Source organism: Heptranchias perlo, chromosome 20 (assembly GCF_035084215.1).
Source record: "Heptranchias perlo isolate sHepPer1 chromosome 20, sHepPer1.hap1, whole genome shotgun sequence".
Classification (NCBI taxonomy): Eukaryota; Metazoa; Chordata; class Chondrichthyes; order Hexanchiformes; family Hexanchidae; genus Heptranchias; species Heptranchias perlo.
This window is the reverse complement of record NC_090344.1, coordinates 46171340-46193098: the sequence shown is the minus strand read 5'-3', so window position 1 is coordinate 46193098 and position 21759 is coordinate 46171340. Positions and strand designations below refer to the sequence as shown.

The 21759-nt window shown below is 49.4% G+C and overlaps 1 protein-coding gene across 2 annotated transcripts in view; it reads left to right on the top strand.

Annotated features, from left to right (window-relative positions):
* Nucleotides 1-21759, top strand: part of LOC137335798 (G protein-coupled receptor kinase 5-like) — a 169579-nt gene that overhangs the window by 95857 nt on the left and 51963 nt on the right. For both annotated transcript variants that reach the window (XR_010966497.1, XM_068001218.1), the window contains exons 4-5: nt 17120-17197; nt 19780-19880. Coding sequence is in view for 1 of the 2 variants with exons in the window: in XM_068001218.1 (XP_067857319.1) it covers nt 17120-17197; nt 19780-19880 (179 nt within the window). In the remaining variant the exon portion in view is untranslated. The remainder of the gene's footprint in view (nt 1-17119; nt 17198-19779; nt 19881-21759) is intronic.

The window sequence follows — 21759 nt, the reverse complement described above, 5'->3', positions numbered from 1 at the left end:
AACGGCGATATATTTCCAAGTCGGGATGGTGTGTGACTTGGAGGGGAACTTGCAGGTGGTGTTGTTCCCATGTGCCTGCTGCTCTTGTCCTTCTAGGTGGTAGAGGTCGCGGGTTTGGGAGGTGCTGTCGAAGAAGCCTTGGCGAGTTGCTGCAGTGCATCCTGTGGATAGTGCACACTGCAGCCACGGTGCGCCGGTGGTGAAGGGAGTGAATGTTCAGGGTGGTGGATGGGGTGCCAATCAAGCGGGCTGCTTTATCTTGGATGGTGTCGAGCTTCTTGAGTGTTGTTGGAGCTGCACTCATCCAGGCAAGTGGGGAGTATTCCATCACACTCCTGACTTGTGCCTTGTAGATGGTGGAAAGGCTTTGGGGAGTCAGGAGGTGAGTCACTCGCCGCAGAATACCCAGCCTCTGACCTGCTCTTGTAGCCACAGTATTTATATGGCTGGTCCAGTTAAGTTTCTGGTCAATGGTGACCCCCAGGATGTTGATGGTGGGGGATTCGGCGATGGTAATGCCGTTGAATGTCAAGGGGAGGTGGTTAGACTCTCTCTTGTTGGAGATGGTCATTGCCTGGCACTTATCTGGCGCGAATGTTACTTGCCACTTGTGAGCCCAAGCCTAGATGTTGTCCAGGTCTTGCTGCATGCGGGCTCGGACTGCTTCATTATTTGAGGGGTTGCGAATGGAACTGAACACTGTGCAGTCATCAGCGAACATCCCCATTTCTGACCTTATGATGGAGGGAAGGTCATTGATGAAGCAGCTGAAGATGGTTGGGCCTAGGACACTGCCCTGAGGAACTCCTGCAGCAATGTCCTGGGGCTGAGATGATTGGCCTCCAACAACCACTACCATCTTCCTTTGTGCTCGGTATGACTCCAGCCACTGGAGAGTTTTTCCCCTGATTCACATTGACTTCAATTTTACTAGGGCTCCTTGGTGCCACACTCGGTCAAATGCTGCCTTGATGTCAAGGGCAGTCACTCTCACCTCACCTCAGGAATTCAGCTCTTTTGTCCATGTTTGGACCAAGGCTGTAATGAGGTCTGGAGCTGAGTGGTCCTGGCGGAACCCAAACTGAGCATCGGTGAGCAGGTTATTGGTGAGTAAGTGTCGCTTGATAGCACTGTCGACGACACCTTCCATCACTTTGCTGATGATTGAGAGTAGACTGATGGGGCGGTAGTTGGCCGGATTGGATTTGTCCTGCTTTTTGTGGACAGGACATACCTGGGCAATTTTCCACATTGTCGGGTGGATGCCAGTGTTGTAGCTGTACTGGAACAGCTTGGCTAGAGGCGCAGCTAGTTCTGGAGCACAAGTCTTCAGCACTACAGCTGGGATGTTGTCGGGGCCCATAGCCTTTGCTGTATCCAGTGCACTCAGCCGTTTCTTGATATCACGTGGAGTGAATCGAATTGGCCGAAGACTGGCTTCTGTGATGGTGGGGATATCGGGAGGAGGCTGAGATGGATCATCCACTCGGCACTTCTGGCTGAAGATGGTTGCAAACGCTTCAGCCTTGTCTTTTGCACTCACGTGCTGGACTCCGCCATCATTGAGGATGGGGATGTTTGCAGAGCCTCCTCCTCCCGTTAGTTGTTTAATTGTCCACCACCATTCACGACTGGATGTGGCAGGACTGCAGAGCTTTGATCTGATCCGTTGGTTGTGGAATCGCTTAGCTCTGTCTATAGCATGTTGCTTCCGCTGTTTAGCATGCATGTAGTCCTGAGTTGTAGCTTCACCAGGTTGGCACCTCATTTTTAGGTACGCCTGGTGCTGCTCCTGGCATGCTCTTCTACACTCCTCATTGAACCAGGGTTGATCCCCTGGCTTGTTGGTAATGGTAGAGTGAGGAATATGCCGGGCCATGAGATTACAGATTGTGCTGGAATACAATTCTGCTGCTGCTGATGGCCCACAGCGCCTCATGGATGCCCAGTTTTGAGCTGCTAGATCTGTTCTGAATCTATCCCATTTAGCACGGTGGTAGTGCCACACAACACATTGGATGGTGTCCTCAGTGCGAAGACGGGACTTCATCTCTATGGTTGCATGAATGATTGCTAAATTTGCTGATGACACAAAGGTAGGTAGGAAAGTAAGTTGTGAAGAGGACATAAGGAGTCTGCAAAGGGATATAGATAGGTTCAGTGAGTGGGCAAAAATTTGGCAGATGGAGTATAATGTGGGAAAATGTGAACTTGTCCACTTTGGCAGGAGGAATAGAAAAGCAGTATATTATTTAAATGGAGAGAGATTGCAGAACTCTGAGGTACAGAGGGATCTGGGTGTCCTAGTACATGAATCACAAAAAGTTAGTCTGCAGGTGCAGCAAGTGATGAGGAAGGCAAATTGAATGTTGTCATTTATTGCAAGGGGAATGGAATATAAAAGTAGAGATGTTTTGCTACAGTTGTACAGGGCATTGGTGAGACCACATCGAGAATACTGTGTGCAGTTCTGGTCTCCTTATTTCAGAAAGGACATAATTGCTTTGGAGGTGGTTCAGAGAAGGTTCACTCAACTGATTCCTGGGATGAGGGGGTTATCTTATGAGGAAAGGTTGGACAAGTTGGGCCTGTATACATTGGAGTTTAGAAGAATGAGAGGTGATCTTATTGAAACATGTAAGCTCCTGAGGGGACTAGAAGGGGTAGATGCTGAGAGGATGTTTCCCCTTGTGGGAGAGACTAGAACTAGGGGCCACAGTTTAAAAATAAGGGGTCTCCCATTTAAGGCGGAGATGAGGAGAAATTTTTTCTCAGAGGGTCGTGAGTCTGTGGAACTCCCTTCCCCAGAGAGCGGTGGAGGCAGGGTCATTGAATATTTTTAAGGCTGAGTTAGATAGATTCCTGATTAACAAGGAAGTCAAAGATTATGGTAGGTGGATGGGAAAGTAGGGTTGAGGTCACAATCAGATCAGCCATGATCTTATCAAATGGCAGAGCAGGCTCGAGGGGCCGAATGGCCTACTCCTGCTCTTAATTCGTATGTTCGTACGTCCTGTCAGAGTCGCCCCTCCAGCTCAGCCAGAAAAATGTACTGAGAACTGACATGTTCTGCAGCCAGCTCAGTGCCGTGATTTATGTATTTTTTTTGTCTGAACTGTATTAAATCAGTATTTGTGTACTTTGATGTTTTGCCACACAAATGTTTCCCTTTATCGTAACCTCAAGGGCATTGGCAATGTTCAGCACTGTGCATTAGCTTTGCTCCGAGCACTGCTACCTGAGAGATGGCCACCCTCCCAACTTCGATTCGAACTTGCAGGTCTTAACTCTTTCACTCTCAGCCAGATACCAAGTTGGGGCATTTTTGTCTCATTTTCTCTCTTTGTGAATGATCTCTGGTGTCGGCCAAGACTGTTAGGCTGAGGAGTGATAGGGGAGCTGGTCTCTTTTACAGACTGAGGCTCCAGCTGGAACTTGCCACTGGAGGAGTAGCAGGACATGTCTGGCCTGATTCGCCTCTTCTGATCTACATGAGGAAGATATTAAGGCCTCCATCTAGTTTTTCCCATGCAGTGTAACTCAGACCTGATGAGCCAACCACTGTTAGGGGGTCATTTTATTTCTGTTGCTCAGCCAGCAGTTATTTTCACTCCCCCAGCACCCCCTCTCCTTCCCACACTGCCAGTCTACTAAATCGGAGTGGGATTGAGCCTGCATTCATCTTGGCTTCACACGTGTCGGTGTGCTTTGAAAGCAGTGCTCCAAGGTCTGGCTCATCGATGGCATTATCTTTGAGTGTTGGTGGAGCCGTGTATGCAGGTCTCCAGAAAGGACGCTCACCCATGTCTGCTTCAAAGTGACTGCAGAAACAAGTAATGTCCCAAGTCTTGGTACCTCCTCCCCACTGCTGGTGGGAAGCAAGATGCCTATCGGGGCCCGCAGGAGTTGTCCCTGACACTGTGGCTCACAGAGGCGCACGGTGACTTTGCCTGGAAGAAACCCGCGCACCAAGAATCAAGTAGAGAGAAAAAAATATACGAACCATTTGGACTTGATTGGCAGTGGGTGAGGATTAGTTAATATGACTGGGTGGAGCAGTGGGTAAGGGAGGATTCCGTTTGAGGTGCAGGGTAAGGGAGGAGAGGCAACTACCAGGACCAATCCAACCCGAGAGGAGTGCGGTTCGTGTCAGGCAATCAAAGACATGCAGACACGTTCCCCCTGAACCTCGCAGCCCCGGAGAGCTGAGCGTCCATTTTGGATGATCACGTTGCCATGGAGAAGGTCGTCTGTCAGGCCACTTGGTTGACCCCCCCCCACCTCTACACCGGAGAAGTAGATGCAAAGAATGAGAGAAATAGGGATGGAGTCGAGTAGGGTGGGTGCAATAAAGCAAGAAATGACCTCATCTTCTCTCCTGCGCTGGCTGGCAGACCTACATGATGGACCTTGGCCTGTTACCGAGATTGCTCCATTTGGAAAAAGGCCACCAGAGTTGATCCAAGGTCTGATGGGAACAGGGCGCGAACTGAACATTCCAACCTCGGTGCAATGTGTGTGCGCAGGCAGAAAGAGGATTAAAGCAGTGTGACGCTGATGCTTTGATAAGAATGGTGGTTTCTACTGAGGATGCGCCAGTTTGAATCTGGTACTGCCCACGGCGGGTGAGGCGGTGGGGGGGGTGGGGGGATTTAGAGTGGTGAGATTGTGAAGTCCTAACTCTGTACCAGCAGAAGTTAGTTTGGAGGATGTGCCCTTCAGGGTTGTGAAATGAGCTTTGCAGAGTTTATGTTGCTGTGGGGTTCCCATTATGAGCTCGACCTCCGATTCAATTGAACATGCTCCAGGTCCTTGGCGTTAAAAACTATTTTCCTGCCTCAAACTGCTGACGATTAAGCATTTACTGCACTGGATCCAAGCTGTTGCAGCAGCGACCAGTTTCAAATGACACGGTGACCTAAATTGGACGTGGGTTAGTGAATTCATGGGAAAGCTTGGATTCTGCTGTTCCATGGGCGGGGGGGTGGGCGGAGAGGACCGGGAGATTGGGGGTGGGGAGTGCGGGCATTGGAACTGGAGGGAAGCTCGAACCTGGGTTGCTGTCGTGCAGAAAGCTGGATTGACCGGTGCCTGGGAGAGAGTTCCCTCGCTACTTCCTTGTAATGCAGGAGAACAGGAAAGGCGGGAGTGGGTGGTGGGGTGGGGGAAGGATGGGGGGTGAGTGTGGGAGGAAAGGAAGAAAAAAAATTGAATGAACTGAAAGAGATGGAATAATTTCCTGCTGCTCTCGCCTGAGGCCGTTACTGTTGACGTCAACCCATTGTCTGTCTCTGATTGTTGAGTTACATTTTTGCACTTATTATAATCATTCACTGTTCCAGTAATATAATTAACTCAGTGTGGTATTTGCTTATCTTCAGGGCAAGCCAGGCATCAATGGTACATCACAACATGCAAGACTGCCTTCACTAAAAATCATTGTTGGGAATGGTTTTATTTGTGTTGTCCAGCCAACGGCTCTATCATTTAATTCGAACACCCCACCCAACCTCACCTTTCCGACCAACACTGCTCGTCATGTCACTCCTGATTGGCCATTCCATGTCATCCAATGTGAACTCCAAAGCCTCCACCTTGATCCGTCCTTCCCCCACTTCACAAGCCTCCTCACAACCAGTTGCTTAGACCACGTTCAGTCACCTTCCCACACCGTGCCCGATGTCTGATTAACTCCCACCCCTTGTGAAGTACCTCGGGATATGTTACTACATTACAAGACACTATTATCGGTGCAAAGAGTTGCTACGGCTGCAAAAATCTGGCAAGTATGTTGTTAAAATGTGCAACCACAAAATTAATTTCTTCCTGATTTTTGGCAGCTTTCTCTGCCCCAGTGTCTTCCTGTTGACGTGTCTGGTGAATATATTCGTCCTGGTCGCATTATACATAAGAGCCGCCACACACGCCAATGTCACGGAGGTGGGAGACGAGGGCGTGTACCTGTGATTTCCCAACATGTGGGGGCATTCACACACGCCAGTGTCATGGAGGTGGGAGACGAGGGCTTGTACCCGTGATTTCCCAGCATGTGGGGGCATTCACACACGCCAGTGTCACGGAGGTGGGAGACGACGCTTTGCAGCCAATGAAGTACTTTTTGAAGTGTGGTTACTGTTCTCATGCAGGGAAATGCAGCAGTCAATTTGCACACAGCAAGATCCCACAAACAGCAATGTGATAATGACCAGATAATCTGTTTTAGTGATGTTGGTTGAGGGATAAATATTGGCCAGAACACTGGGAGAACTCCCCTACTCTTCTTCAAATCGTACCATCGGATCTTTTACGTCCACTTGAGAGGGCAGGTGGGACCCGGCTTAACATCTCATCCGAAGACAGCAACTCCCGACAGTGCGGCACTCCCTCAGTCCTGCCCCTCCGACAGTGCAGCGCTCCCTCAGTCCTGCCCCTCTGACAGTGCAGCACTCCCTCAGTCCTGCCCCTCTGACAGTGCAGTGCTCCCTCAGTCCTGCCCCTCTGACAGTGCAGTGCTCCCTCAGTCCTGCCCCTCCGACAGTGCAGCGCTCCCTCAGTCCTGCCCCTCTGACAGTGCAGCACTCCCTCAGTCCTGCCCCTCTGACAGTGCAGCACTCCCTCAGTCCTGCCCCTCTGACAGTGCAGCGCTCCCTCAGTCCTGCCCCTCTGACAGTGCAGCACCCCCTCAGTCCTGCCCCTCTGACAGTGCAGCACTCCCTCAGTCCTGCCCCTCTGACAGTGCAGCACTCCCTCAGTCCTGCCCCTCTGACAGTGCAGCGCTCCCTCAGTCCTGCCCCTCTGACAGTGCAGCACTCCCTCAGTCCTGCCCCTCTGACAGTGCAGCGCTCCCTCAGTCCTGCCCCTCTGACAGTGCAGCGCTCCCTCAGTCCTGCCCCTCTGACAGTGCAGCGCTCCCTCAGTCCTGCCCCTCTGACAGTGCAGCGCTCCCTCAGTCCTGCCCCTCTGACAGTGCAGTGCTCCCTCAGTCCTGCCCCTCTGACAGTGCAGTGCTCCCTCAGTCCTGCCCCTCCGACGGTGCAGCACTCCCTCAGTCCTGCCCCTCTGACAGTGCAGCGCTCCCTCAGTCCTGCCCCTCTGACAGTGCAGCGCTCCCTCAGTCCTGCTCCTCCGACGGTGCAGCGCTCCCTCAGTCCTGCCCCTCTGACAGTGCAGCGCTCCCTCAGTCCTGCCCCTCCGACAGTGCAGCACTCCCTCAGTCCTGCCCCTCCGACAGTGCAGTGCTCCCTCAGTCCTGCCCCTCTGACAGTGCAGCGCTCCCTCAGTCCTGCCCCTCCGACGGTGCAGCGCTCCCTCAGTCCTGCCCCTTCGACAGTGCAGCACTCCCTCAGTCCTGCCCCTCCGACAGTGCGGCACTCCCTCAGTCCTGCCCCTCCGACAGTGCGGCACTCCCTCAGTCCTGCCCCTCCGACAGTGCGGCACTCCCTCAGTCCTGCCCCTCTGACAGTGCAGCGCTCCCTCAGTCCTGCCCCTCCGACGGTGCAGCACTCCCTCAGTCCTGCCCCTCTGACAGTGCAGCACTCCCTCAGTCCTGCCCCTCTGACAGTGCAGCACTCCCTCAGTCCTGCCCCTCTGACAGTGCAGCACTCCCTCAGTCCTGCCCCTCCGACGGTGCAGCACTCCCTCAGTCCTGCCCCTCCGACGGTGCAGCGCTCCCTCAGTCCTGCACCTCTGACAGTGCAGCACTCCCTCAGTCCTGCCCCTCTGACAGTGCAGCACTCCCTCAGTCCTGCCCCTCTGACAGTGCAGCACTCCCTCAGTCCTGCCCCTCTGACAGTGCAGCACTCCCTCAGTCCTGCCCCTCTGACAGTGCAGCACTCCCTCAGTCCTGCCCCTCCGACGGTGCAGCGCTCCCTCAGTCCTGCTCCTCCGACGGTGCAGCACTCCCTCAGTCCTGCCCCTCTGACGGTGCAGCGCTCCCTCAGTCCTGCCCCTCCGACAGTGCAGCACTCCCTCAGTCCTGCCCCTCCGACAGTGCGGCACTCCCTCAGTCCTGCCCCTCCGACAGTGCGGCACTCCCTCAGTCCTGCCCCTCCGACAGTGCGGCACTCCCTCAGTCCTGCCCCTCCGACAGTGCGGCACTCCCTCAGTCCTGCCCCTCCGACAGTGCGGCACTCCCTCAGTCCTGCCCCTCCGACAGTGCGGCACTCCCTCAGTCCTGCCCCTCCGACAGTGCGGCACTCCCTCAGTCCTGCCCCTCCGACAGTGCAGCACTCCCTCAGTCCTGCCCCTCCGACAGTGCAGCACTCCCTCAGTCCTGCCCCTCCGACAGTGCGGCACTCCCTCAGTCCTGCCTGGATTACATTCTCAAGTCTCTGGGCTGGGATTTGAACACACGACAGTCTCACTCGAAGATGTTAATGCTCTCACTGTGCCAACACCCGTAAAAGCCCACGGTGGCACATAGTTCCCTCAAACCATGAAAACCTTTAATATTCTTTTAAAAAAACAGGTGATCATTGTTTTAAAAAAAACTCAGGAATGCCCGGCCAAATATGGTGCAGTTTTATCTGAAGTCCGAATGAAAAAGAAATGGATTCCTTTTTGCCTTGAGGGATCACTGGACCACTTTGCATTGTGTGTCAGTGCAGGGAGACAGGTTATTTCATCGTCTGTTTGGGAAACATTGGCATGTCACTGCTGATCATGTTCACCTTCGGTCCCAAGGGTCTTCTTTCATTTTGGATTTCCAACATGAATTGACCAGAGTTGGCACATCTTTTAATCCAGCTTAAAGGGCAAGTGTATTCCACTGCATTGTCACACGAGCCTAAATGTTGTAAAGAGATATTTTGAACATGCCTGGTGTCTGACAGTTGTGCCGCGTCGCAGAGCTTCAGTCTGAGGCAGGCCGGGATCAGACATTTTGTGCGGGATTTCCCCCAAGGTGAGATTGTGAAAGTCGCCTGCAGTGGTTTGTCGGGTGGTGGCCGTTCCTCAGATCACAGACCTCATATCACCCAAAATGATTCTTTCCTCTCCGGACTGCACTTCCCATGAGCAGTGAGAGGAACAGGAGGAGGCTCGTTTAGATTTTGGCTTGCGAAAGGAATATACAGCACAATCTTACTTTTTTGGATTAATGATGCAATTAAGAAGGTATGTATTAATCTTCTCAGATTCCTTGCTGTCTTCAACTCAGACTGGTCTCCAGATAGGCAGACTCTTTCCCAGGGCCTCAAAACTTCCAACCTCCTTCCATCTTAATTTCTCTCTACGGTCTCCCCTTCCTCCTCCAAATTTCAGCCTGAAAACTCCAGTGTAACGTCACCGAACCGCTGCTTGTTGATTGACCTTGTCTTGTCTCCAGTCCATTGTATGCCCAATTGGCTCAGTTGGCAGCACACTCGGCCCTGGGTTCGAGGGTTGTGGGTTGGGTGGACATTAAGTGCGATGCCACTGACAGTAGCATCTGTCCGATGAAACGTTGGCCAAGGTGCCCTCTGTCCGGTTGAGGTGGTTGTTCAAGATCCCATGGCATTTTTTGAGGAAGAGTTGGCACTTTGGTCAGTAATCCTCTCTCAACCAGTACCATCCAAAGGAACAGGACCTGATCATTTACCTCATGACGACTGGTGGACATTGCTGGAACACAATAGTTGCTATGGTTGCCTTCATACCATCAATCACTGCACAAAGAAAGTAAGTCATTGCGTGAAGCACTTTGAAATGTTCGATGATGACACGGTGTTACTGAAATGCAAGTGTTTATTCCCCTTTTCAATCTGTGGGCTTGGCCCTTCCCCTCGGTTCCTCGATTTTAAAATACCCTGTGGAATGCTCAGAGGTGCAGCTCGTGATGTCCTTTCAGAGAATAGCGTTTTGTTTTGCACTCCAAATTTTTGGGTGAATTCTATTTTTATTTCAAAGGAACGTCAAGTGCATTAGAATGGAACACGTTTGCACATATTCCACCCAGTATCAGCATCAAACACGGCCAGGTCAGATCTCTAACAGGTGCGGAATAATGCTTCCTCTACTCTGCACCAAAGCTGTACCTTAACTCCAGACATTGGAAGAGCATTGCTGAGATCACCAGTGTGACGTTGCACTCTTAACACTCAAGCCCTTCAGCTGGGTTCCTCACCTTAAAAAAAAAAGTGAGCATGATTGAGACCCAGAAGGTGTATACAAATGATTTAAATCCCCTGGGGAGTGTACGAGTTGGTGTCCTTTGAGAAAACAGGATGTTTTGCTCTTCAAATTTTGTGACCTCTCGGAATGAAGCTCTAAATTATGGAAACTATCTGAATTTCCGATGCAAGGAATTAATTGGCTGTAAAGCACTTTAGAAAGTCCTGAATTGTGAAAGGTGCCATATTAAATGTTTTTTAACAACTATTTTCCACTGTTTACATATTGAATCGTACATTGCTGGCATTCATCAATCTCTGATATGGGCCAGTGCTCGCAGTCTTGTTGCACCAAAAACCATTACCTAGGAGCATCGGAACAGGAGTAGGCCATTCAGCCCCTCGTGCCTGCTCTGCCATTTGATAAGATCATGGCTGATCTGTGATCTAACTCCATATACCCGCCTTTGGCCCATATCCCTTAATACCTTTGGTTGCCAAAAAGCTATCTATCTCACATTTAAATTTAGCCATTGAGCTAGTATCAATTGCCGTTTATGGAAGAGAGTTCCAAACTTCTACCACCCTTTGTGTACAGAAATGTTTTCTAATCTCGCTCCTGAAAGGTCGGGCTCTAATTTTTAGACTGTGCCCCCTACTCCAAGAATCCCCAACCAGCGGAAATAGTTTCTCTCTATCCACCCTATCCGTTCCCCTTAATATCTTATAAAAAAACCCACAGTATCTGGTGGCACTCCCCACAGTCATCTTCAAGCTTTCATTAGACAGAAACAAGTCTTCAGCTCACTCACCCCCATTAAACTATTAAACTAACCTTTCCTATCCTGTTCTATCTTGTCCCTAACCTGGACTTGAACCTCAGACCTTTCCGATCCAAGGTCAGCTCTCAAACCGCATGGCCACCAGACACTATGGTATTGCCAAGGAGCAGCTCAATTTCTTTTTGACCATTTATCGTTGAGTCTGACTCCATTCCCACGATCGGGTTCAAGCTTCCCCTTCTCCATCAGCTTGAATTCCCGTTCAAACGGCCTTCCCTCCTATCCACGTCCCCTTCAAGCCTCTCTGCAGGCAGATCTCCTGCACCCTCAGCTCCTCCTCCTGGCATGATCCATTGTTGCTCTCCGTCCTCCCCCTTGGCTATGGTGCTGTGGTTGTTCCTCAGCTACATTCTCACAGTGATGTGGTTTGATCATGGCTGTCCCGGCATCCTTAATGCTGGAAAAGAGTATTCTTGTCTGGATGACTCCACGCTGCCATTGGGAGATTCTGCACATGGATAGTCACCACCCCAAACCTGGAGCCCTGTTGCTGTTTTACACCACTGGGGCCGCCTCCTCCCTTTCCACGTACAGCGTAGATTTAACCTTGTTCTGCTGCCCCTCCGATGGCTCAGTTGAGTTTATCTGGTAGCTAACTGAGCCATACAGTCCGGCAAGATCTCTGGTTCAATCCCTATCTGCAATGTCTCAGCTGATGGGACTTGGCTGCGATGGCCCCCTGCAGTGAACGGGCTTGCAAAACGTTGAGTGTGTAAATCCACACGTGACCATTTGGGCAAGACGTAAGAAAAGGCAACTGGTGCCATGGAACCACACCTCAGGGAGGAGAGCATGCCTTCAGGGGAGGAGGGAAGTTGAGGAACTAGGCAGGAAAAATAAGAAAGAACAAGAAATAGAAGGTAGCCAACAATGGAAAAAATTAATTCTGGAAAGACACAACAAGGGAGACAGCCCAGTCGGCATTATTGGGACCCTCGACATATTTAAATAAAAAAGCAACACTGATGCAGGCAGTCGAAACAATAAAAGGTTGGCAGATACCAGAATAGACAGTTGGGTGAATATTGAGAAGTAACCAGATTTAAAAGGATTTAGTTTCACCCGTGAGTTGAGACAACAGGTTACAAATGCAATTTAATGTGCAAAAGTGAAATTGGGAGCAACAAACCCAAAGAGGGACAGTGTTAATTGCACAGCGCACTGATCATGAAAGAGAATCAGGGACTTCATCTCTGAAACCATCAAAGTGTGCTGTCTAACTTCAGTAAACGAGGGATAAAGGACAAATCGAAAGATGTATTGTTGCTAAGGGAGGTTCTGAGCTTGTCTGGAATATTGTGCTTTTAGTTCTGGTCACTTAGTCGGAGAGAGGATGTTTGTTTTTCGTCTTGTGAGGGTACAGAGGCGAGCAGCAAATGGGCATCTGAGTATCAGCAATCTGAGTTAGGGAATAAGATTATTGGTCGGACTTGTTCTCCTTGGAAATAGGAAAGACCTAAAACCAAGTTTTCAGGGTTATGAAGAGGGTTGATGAAGTTACTCTGGGTAAAGTATTCACTCTGGTGATGGGTTCAAATCTGAGTTGATGCAGGTATTGGAGAATTCGGGGTAAGAAGGGAAGTCTGGTGGAACTTATTTATGCAGAGGGCAATAAAGCTAAGAAACAAGTGTTTGAAGCAGACTCTGTAAATGGGATTCAAGAGGCAACAGATATGTGTTTGGAGAGAGAAGGGATTGAGGGCTATGGAGAGAAGCAGGTCAGTGCTATTGAGAGCAGTCAAAACGGCCGAATAGTTTTTTCATGTTCCTGAAAATTCTTCTGTTGAGAGTTCCTGATGGTTTGGTAAAGTGAAGTGAAGTCTAATGAGTCCTCAGGCAGTCTTGAACCAGGAGTTCTGTTAGCATTGGAAATTTAGGTAAGGTCACTGATTGAAGGGATTTATTCAACTTTTGGTGTCAATGATGCTCAACTTCATTGCATTTGTGCCTTGGTTCTGTTCAATGCTTTTAGATTTGTGTTTAGGGTGTTTTAATATTGTCAGTATGGTGGTGGAGAGAAGCGTATAATGATATGCGAGTGCCACTCTCCGTACTTTTCTTCATGAGTCTGTCGCTGGTAGCTGTCGGGCCGACGGGATGCAGGCCGAGCACTTTTTTGCTTCTTCCAACCTTGGGATCCACCAAAGGTTGGGTCACGGGCATCATGTGAGGAGCCACGGTCCTCATGGCTAGCGGCACACTGTGAAACCACAGGCAGGCGGCATTAGCGTTCCACACGTTCAAGGACCCAGGGGCCCACACACTCGCCAAGCGCTGCACTGTGACATTTCCAGTCCGTATCAGCAGGTCTTGAGTTTTCAAGGACTGCCGAGGGTGAGGTTGACCTGTGGATGTTGGGTTCTTCAGTAAGGGCCCTCGCCGCTCTTTCAACACCATCAGTTTCAAGTGTAGTCACAACAGAAACTTGGTATCACTGCTGATCCTGGTGTCATCGGTGCCTGGTGACCAATCCGAGAGTTACCCAAAGCAGGTTTCAGAGAGGAAAATCTTGGTGTTGATCAAAGTTTGCACAGTGCAAACAGGTGTGAGAGCAATAATAACAGTGCCTGGGGGGGAAGAGGGAGCACCTGCTCACTGACATACCTGTGGTGAGTTTTGCATGAAACATTATTATATGCAGAACCCGTAGGGTCAGTGCAGACTGCAAGGTACGTGGCAGAGCCGATTACTCATAACTACCGAGGCAAATGACGAGAGTTACAGACTGGTACACAAGTGTAAGTGCAGGCAGTCGCATCATCTGCCCCTGCTGGTTTAGAACAGACAGGCGGTGTGCAAGTGCAGGTGGCTGCTGGAGTCCAACATATCTGTGTCTGAGGATCAGCAGATGCTCCAGTGACACGAAATCTGTTGGCCTTCACTGATCAGTGAGACAGACCTTGAGCATGTCCCTGCCCAATGATTATACTTACACTGATTGGGCACTGAAATGTGAACAGAAGGATGAGGATCTCCTCTTTAATATCCTGTCTCCATCACAGAATCATAGAATGATACAGCACAGAAGGAGGCCATTCAGCCCATCGTGCCCGTGCTGGCTCTTTGGAAGAGCTATCCAATTAGTCCCCCTCCCCTGCTCTTTCCCCACAGCTCCTGCAAATTTTTTCCCTTTTTTTTAAAAAAAAGTTCCTCATGTCGCCTCTGGTTCTTTGGCAGAGTGAATTTTCAGAAGTTGAACTTGTCACCATTAAAGCAGTGGTTTTGAGAGGGATTTCCTGCAGTCAGGAGTCGGCCGCTAAATCCCAGTGTAAAAGTCAGTCACTTCTGCTGCCCATGAGTTTGTTCATTCTGCCTGGACTCCACCCAGTCGTGTTTACCTTGGACCGTATTGTAAAACGCAGCTTGACGACTGCTGCCGCTCATCTCCGCCCAGACAGGTGACGTGGGGACCTGTTGTTACTGTTCGTTTGAAGTCGTGATCTGGAAATCGTAAAGCATCTCCTGGCAGTCTGTTGCTGTCTGACAGGCAGTGAGTGCAGCACTTGCTGTGTTAAGGGTCGGGGTGAGAGGTGGTTAAACAAAGATTGCTCGACTTCTGCCAAGTCCCAAACCAAGTAAGTGGAATTTGAGGTGCAGATCAGCATGATCTGAATCATGAATGATGGAGCAGGCTCGAGGGGCTGAATGGCCGACTCCTGTTCCTGTGTAAGAACAGGCTTGTCTTTCTGGGACTTGCGATGTATTCTGGAGTATTGTGTTGGCACTGCGTGGTCAATTGGAGCTCACAGCACAAGTCCAGCACCCCACCAGCACCTCGGGTTAGTTTTGCATCCACCAGCGCAGTTGACGGGTTTTGGGAGAGCAATGTGAAATGTCATTCCTCCACATTTATAGGCGATCCAGTGCCTCTGCTCTTCTGTACAGTCAGTGACTGCAGTATAAGCACACGAGGCACTTCAAATAACTAAATAAAGCAGGTTTCTCAGTTCAGTGGTGGGAAAACCCTGCTCCAAAACTTCTGGGGAGCAGAGAGAGGAGACTTTCAGAAAGCTTTACTGCCTTCGTTCTCCTTGCTCACTTCTTTGTCCCCAGTCCCTGCTTGGCCTTCATTCCTCTTCACCCCTCCTGCCCAGAAAATACGACCACATCCCAGCCCCTCCTCTCCAAGCACTACAACATCCCAGGCCCAGTCAAGCTCCAGATCTCCTACCACCTTAACCCTCCAAGACCCCCACCTTCTAAATTATTCGAAGGCCTTGCAGCCCCCCCCATCTCTCCAATACTTGTACACTGCACAATCACGCCTGTGATCCGGCCACCATTCCACCCTGGGTCCCAGTACCTGCGACCTACCACTGCATCCCATTTCTTCCGAGAATCCCCTCGCCAGCAGTTTCATGATTCTGACATCTGTCCACTCCTCCCGTCCTGCTCACCCTCCCCCGGACCACCATCCCACCCTCCCCCGGACCACCATCCCCCCCACCACCCAACAACTGCATGACCTCTCTCTCCCCCTCTCTACCACCCCAGGAATCCTCCACGCCTCTTACCTACGAGCGAACTCGAACATCTTTGTAACATCTTTGTAACCCCCACTTTAAAGAAAGGTAAGACATGAAATTCAGCAGAAAGTGAAACAAGCCTAATCGGAGATAATAATAGGAGAGCTGGTTTGCAATTTCCACAACAGTATGAAGATAATCACATCGTTTGACCCCAAAAGTGCTGCCAACATTCCCATAATTCCCTTATTCAAGCAGTGGACCTAATATACTATACCTCACGGAGTATAAAACAGCACCTCCTCTGACTCACCATCAACACTCTCTCGGGACATCTGCTCGTCTCTTTATAAAAGTTTGGGATGAGTCATGTACTTCAAATGTCACATGGTCACACGTGCAAACTTTATATTAGAGAAAGGAAAACCCGTCAATTTAGGGAAAACTCCCTGGGAACAGAGAGTACCTTCCAATTGACCTCAGGATGTGTCTAGGAGCAGTTAGCCTCTGATTGGCCTCAGGTTGTGTTTGTACCGAGTGGCCTCAAAGCAGAGGTGTCCAAATCGCAGCTCATGGGTAACATACAGTCTGTGAGCCCTGGCAGTGTAGCCAGGCTCCTGTTTGTGTTTATTATACTCATTCGTTCGTTGTCCAGATTGAATTTTGGGAGCCTGGGGGTTTGGGAAGGGGTGTTTATGTTGGTGAATACATCCTAAATCAGAACACTGCGATCTGGTGTTATCAGGAAGTTGAGATGGGTGCAAATTCATGAGAACATGAACTGAAACATTATATGTGGCCCCTCCGCCAAAGCTCCTTGGTGTGACCCAGCAAACCAAAGGCTTGAACATCCCTGTGTTCAGACCAATTAAACACCGATCCAACTTAGCAACAGAATAATACATTGTGCATCATGTGGCTAAAAACCAGCACGTCCTTTGGTTTACAGTGAGCAACACCGTAGGACACTCCTCTTCATTCAAAGTTGTCTAGATATTAAATTGACTAGCTGGAAAAAGTTTGAATTGTCCAGCAATTTTAAGAAAACAGCACAGGAAACATTTTTGTTGATTTCATTTCAAAATAACACAAGTTTAAATTAAGCAAATTTGAATTGAGGGGTACACTATATAACAATTTACAGGTCTGGTGTATTGTGCGTGTAACACTGCAATGTGCCTCTGGTCCAAACAAATGTGTCGTGCATTTCGAAATGGTTTCCGGAAAATTTGAGGCAATTAATTTCTTTTTTTGAGCTATCCTGTGTCTGATCACATTACTCTCAAAGCTCTGCTATATCTAAGGTGCCAGGCCTGGCTCAGTGGGTAGCACTCTCACCTCTGAATCAGGTCGTGGGTTCATAGTCCCACTCCAGTGACTTGAACACATAATCCAGGCTGACACTCCCAGTGCAGTGTTGAGGGAGTGCTGCACTGTCTTTTGGATGAGACATTAAACCGAGGCCCCGTCTGCCCTCTCAGGTGGACGTAAAAGATCCCACGGCACGATTTCGAAGAAGAGCAGGGGAGTTCTCCCCAGTGTCCTGGCCAATAATTATCCCTCAACCAACCCTTACAGCCTGGGCAGCTGGGATAGTTGGAGCCGCAGTGTTTACTGGTGTTGTGGGGTCATTGCTCGCTGGGGCATTGTGGATGATGTGAGACCTGCCCAAACTCGAGGAACAACTGTTGAACGATGGCCTGTCTTTGTTGTCCTTCTCCAGGCAGATTATGAGGTGACTCCTGACAAGAAGAGGAAGGAGAAAGCTGATGAGGTTATTCGGAGATTTCTCACAGTGGAGGTATGGAACGTATTTTCACCAAAGCCTGACTTATTCACCAGCGTTCCTCAGAGAAATTACTACAAAGTTATTGAGTTTTCCAATATTATCCCTCCATTTCTCTCCTCTCCACCAATTGTCCCGCCATCTGGACCTGGTTGAAGTTGACCCTGGTTGGAAACACCCCAGGTGTGAACTTCCGCAAAGCGGGGTCTCTGATTTGGAATGGATTCAGTGGGGAAAGCCCATCCCCCCCAACACACACAGGCCCAACTCGTCACATCATATCTGCTGAGAGGCAGAAGAGCTCCCAGTCTCTGGTAGTCAGTCGTATAATGAGATAATTGAAGGTTGGGATGTCTTTATTCAGCTGTCAAAAATGACCAAAGCCCCTTTGCCAAAAATTGCTGCTGGTGCCATGAGAAATGTTGGCCAAACGTTAGCTGCATTTAACGTGGCATTGTGTTTGGGAAGCTGAGGGGTGGGTGCTTTAAAGCTTTCTCCCACTTTCCTCGGCCCTGAGTGGACTCCATTTCCATCAGCAAACCTGGTCCCTGAAGATGGGTAACGCTCCCGGGAAGTAACCAAACAATCAGGTCTGTGCATGATTCTATACCAAACACACTCTCTTTCAAATGTTGGGTCTGGACCAGTCAGTCTCCCGCCTTGACTGAACACACAAACTGAGAGCACCGATAGTTTGGGTTTTAACGCCATTGATTTTCTGTTTTGAAGGACAGAATTGGGGGGAAAAGGCACCTGGAGGCTCACTCAGCCTCTCCCCCTGCTCCTCCGCCAAGCTCCAGACTCATTTAAATTGAAGTGATATCATTATAATATTCGAAATCCAAAGCAGACTGGTGGAGAAACATAAACTGTTTTCCAAGCTTGTCGTCCTCTGACAGCTGCTTTCCAGGTCCCCGTCCTGCTGCTTTGGCTGCCAGGGAATTAAAGGGAAACAGCCACGTCGGAAGAAGCACTTTCATAGCAGAAGACTTTCCCTTTTATCTTTAAATTTCCTTTTCTTTTCCCTCCCTGCAAAGCAGCCATGATTTCCCCCACCTGTTAACGTGAAGTGACCCTGACGTTTCAGGATGAGTGGAGGTCCCGATTTCCTCTCGGGCTGAGTCAGCAGACAGCTGCGCTGAAGGAAACGGAGATTGACGACCTTTTCCTTCCTGGAGTTGGGGGGGGAATGAATTACTCTGAGCACTCCCAGACTTTCTGCTGTTGACTCCCACGAACTGAGATGTGGACAGAGGCCGGAGAACTGACTTCCTCACGGTCATGAAAACAAAGTCATTTTTAAAGAGACACAATGCCCAGTTGAATTCGAGCCCATCCCAGCTGGGGTAAAGGGTGGTATTCAGTGGGATTGTCAGAGCTTGTTCAATCAACAGAAAAGTCTCGCTCTGTGGGTAGCCAGTGGACAGGCGCTCGAGGGTTATCTACCTCGGTGCCCCTGCTCTGTCAGTCTGCTCGTCCTCTACCCTTCTCATCTCCGCTCTGTAAAAATCAGAGGCTTACTGTGGGGGGGAATCCTGAGTGAGTGAACTATGACCCCAGTATTTGCCGCAGATCACTGGCACGATAAGCCACCTTGGCTGCCCTCTTCATGGCGAGTAGTTATGATCTGGATCACGCTGCCTGAAAGGGGGGTGGAAGCAGATTCAATCGTGGCTTTCAAAAAGGAATTGGATAAATATTTGAAGAGAAAAAGATTTGCAGGGCTACGGGGAAAGAGCGGGGCAGTGGGACTAACTGGATTGCTCTTAGAAAGGGCTAGCACAGGATTGATGGGCCGAATGGCCTCCTTTTGTGCTGTAACGATCCTATGGTTCTGCATCTCCTTGACGTTTATTGACTTTCAGACCTGGCTCAGTGGTAGCCCTCTCGCCTTTGAATCAAAAACGCGTGGGTTCAGGCCCCTATCCAGAGACTTGAGCACAAAATCCAGGCTGACACTCCCAGTGCAGTACTGAGGGAGTGCTGCACTGTCAGAGGTGCCGTCTTTCGGATGAGACGTTAAACCGAGGCCCCCTCGGGGTGATGTTAAAAGATCCCATGACACTTTTTGTAGAGCAGGGGAGTTCTCCCCGGTGTCCTGGCCAATATTTATCCCTCAAACAACATCACTAAAACCGATTATCTGGTCGTTATGACATTGCTGTTTGCGGGATCTTGCTGTGCGCAAATTGGCTGCCACGTCTCCCAGAAGTACTTCATTGTCTGTGAATTGCTTTGAGACGTCCTGATGATGTGAACGATTAACTAATGTTACTGGGGACAGGAAAACCTAAACCAAATAATGGCTGAACGAATTTGAGAGGCTGGGAAGCATCCAGTTTCTCCCCATCTTCTCTTCTACTTTTTGGCTGCTCGACTCAACCTGGTCTGGAGCAGGTGGCAGGCACCTTCCTCATTTCCCGGCCCATTCCTCCTCATTTCCGTCCCTTTCCTTAGCCAGTATGTGGTCCATTTACAACAGAACGAGAGAGGTGCATTTTACTGAGTCCCTTTCTCCCTTTATGTGAGACATCTTGGCTTTTGGTTTCGTCGGCCGACTCTGCTCTTTAAACCACTTTCCATTTTACTCCTCCCAGTCTCCGGAACACATTCCAGAAATTAGCGAATCCCACATCAAACAGTGCATCGAAAACCTCGAGAAGAGCCCTTGCAAAGAGATCTTCAGCGACTGCTTAAAGTGAGTACCCACCAGAGTTTACATTCTGTGAACCAGGCCTCACTGAAAGGCAATGATTTACAATCCAGTTCCGAAGTGGCACAAAACAATGTCTGTTCTGGTACATTGCATATCGAATATTTATTCTCAATTGGCTTTTGTTTTACTTTTTGCAGTATTGCAATGATATTTTTAGAAAATGCTTTTCTCTGTCATAGTTACTAACAGCCACAGCACCAAATTACCACTAACATTACCAGTCTGGGATGCCACAGTGGTGTAGTTTGGGTGCTCTGCTGAGTTTGGGGTTAAGGCACATTGTTGTGGCAGAGTTGGATAGGTTCCAGTCTTGGGTCAGAAGGTTGTGAGTTCAAGTCCCTCTCCAGAGACTTGAGCACAAAATCCAGGCTGACACTCCCAGCGCAGTACTGAGAGAGTGCTGCACACTCGAAGGAGCTGTCTTTTGAATGAAACGTTAAGCCAAGGCCCCGTCTACCCTCTCAGGTGGACATAAAAGATCCCATGGCACTATTCGAAGAAGAGCAGGGGAGTTCTTAATTCAATTATTAAGACACCCCCAGGCCAACAATCCCTGTGGTGTCTGAATATGACTGGCAAGTTAGTGCCTATCTGCCCTATATTACGGTCAGTTTAATGTTTTGGGTTTGTGTGTGCGAGGAATTGGATTTTGCCTGCCAAACTCATTACACTTGGAGCTCTCCAGCTATGAGAGTAAAGAGACTTTCATCCCCCAAGTTCGGGCTGGATTCCAAAGCCAGATCGATGCAGTGAAAGGACACGTTCGAACCTGCTCTCCGATCCGCTTCCTGACTTCAAATGGGATCAATGGACTGTTAAGTGCCTGTTTCATCACTCGCAACAAAAATTTGCCTAACTGCTCTCGTCTTCAGCCCTTGTGAATTGCCCATCTGTACCCACTGGTGAAAGAGTACATTGTTGCTGGCCAGCCTTATTTTCTCATTTCAGTCAAAGTAAAACATTCCAATTTAACACCAACCTTTTTAAAGGCCATTTCCTGGGAAGGATTCATTATTCTCCGATTTCTGTCACCAAAATAGTGCTTGCAGTGTGTTCGTTCCCCACTGTGAAGGTATGTTAGTCACATCTATTGGGGAAAGGCGTGAATACCATAACACAGCATGAATTCAGTTCAAAATACAATCACGTCTTGCTTTGTGGTGTTCACAGAAAATATAATAAAAGATTCGCACCACATGAAATGTCCCTTTTTAGGAGTAAACCAAATCCACTGGTTTGTGTATCATTTCCATTTATTGCATGCATTTATTTAGTTGTTTACAACGAACTGAAATAAAGAACTTGCATTTATATATTACATAGAATGTACAGTACAGAAACAGGCCATTCGGCCCAACTGATCTATGCCAGTGTTTATGCTCCATACGAGCCTTCTTGCATCCGGCTTTACCGAGCCCTAGCAATAAATACTAAATGACCTGCAGTAATACATCAATGCGTCAGAAGTAAAAACTGAAAGCTGGGCCATGCGTTACTAAAGTGAAGTCAAACTTTGCTCAAGGGCCACACCACTCAGTCAGTCAGTGTTTCAAAGCCGAGTTTCAACTGCACGGGGATATCGGGGTTGTGTCCTTCAGGTCCACGTTTGACTCGTTGCCCGGTCCTCGTTCACAGAGTGAGCGACATGTCAGCCCCACCCAAGTATCCAGCCTGGACGCTGGTGAGCGTGGGAAGGCTGAAATGTAATATAAGCTTAAAGGTCCATAGGATGTCCCAAAGTGCTTCTCAACCAGTGGGTTACTTTGGAAGTGCAGTCGCTGTAGTTTAGGATGTAAACACAATAGTCAGTTTGTGCACAGCACGGCCCCATAAGATGAAAGACCAGTTAGTTTGTTGTTGT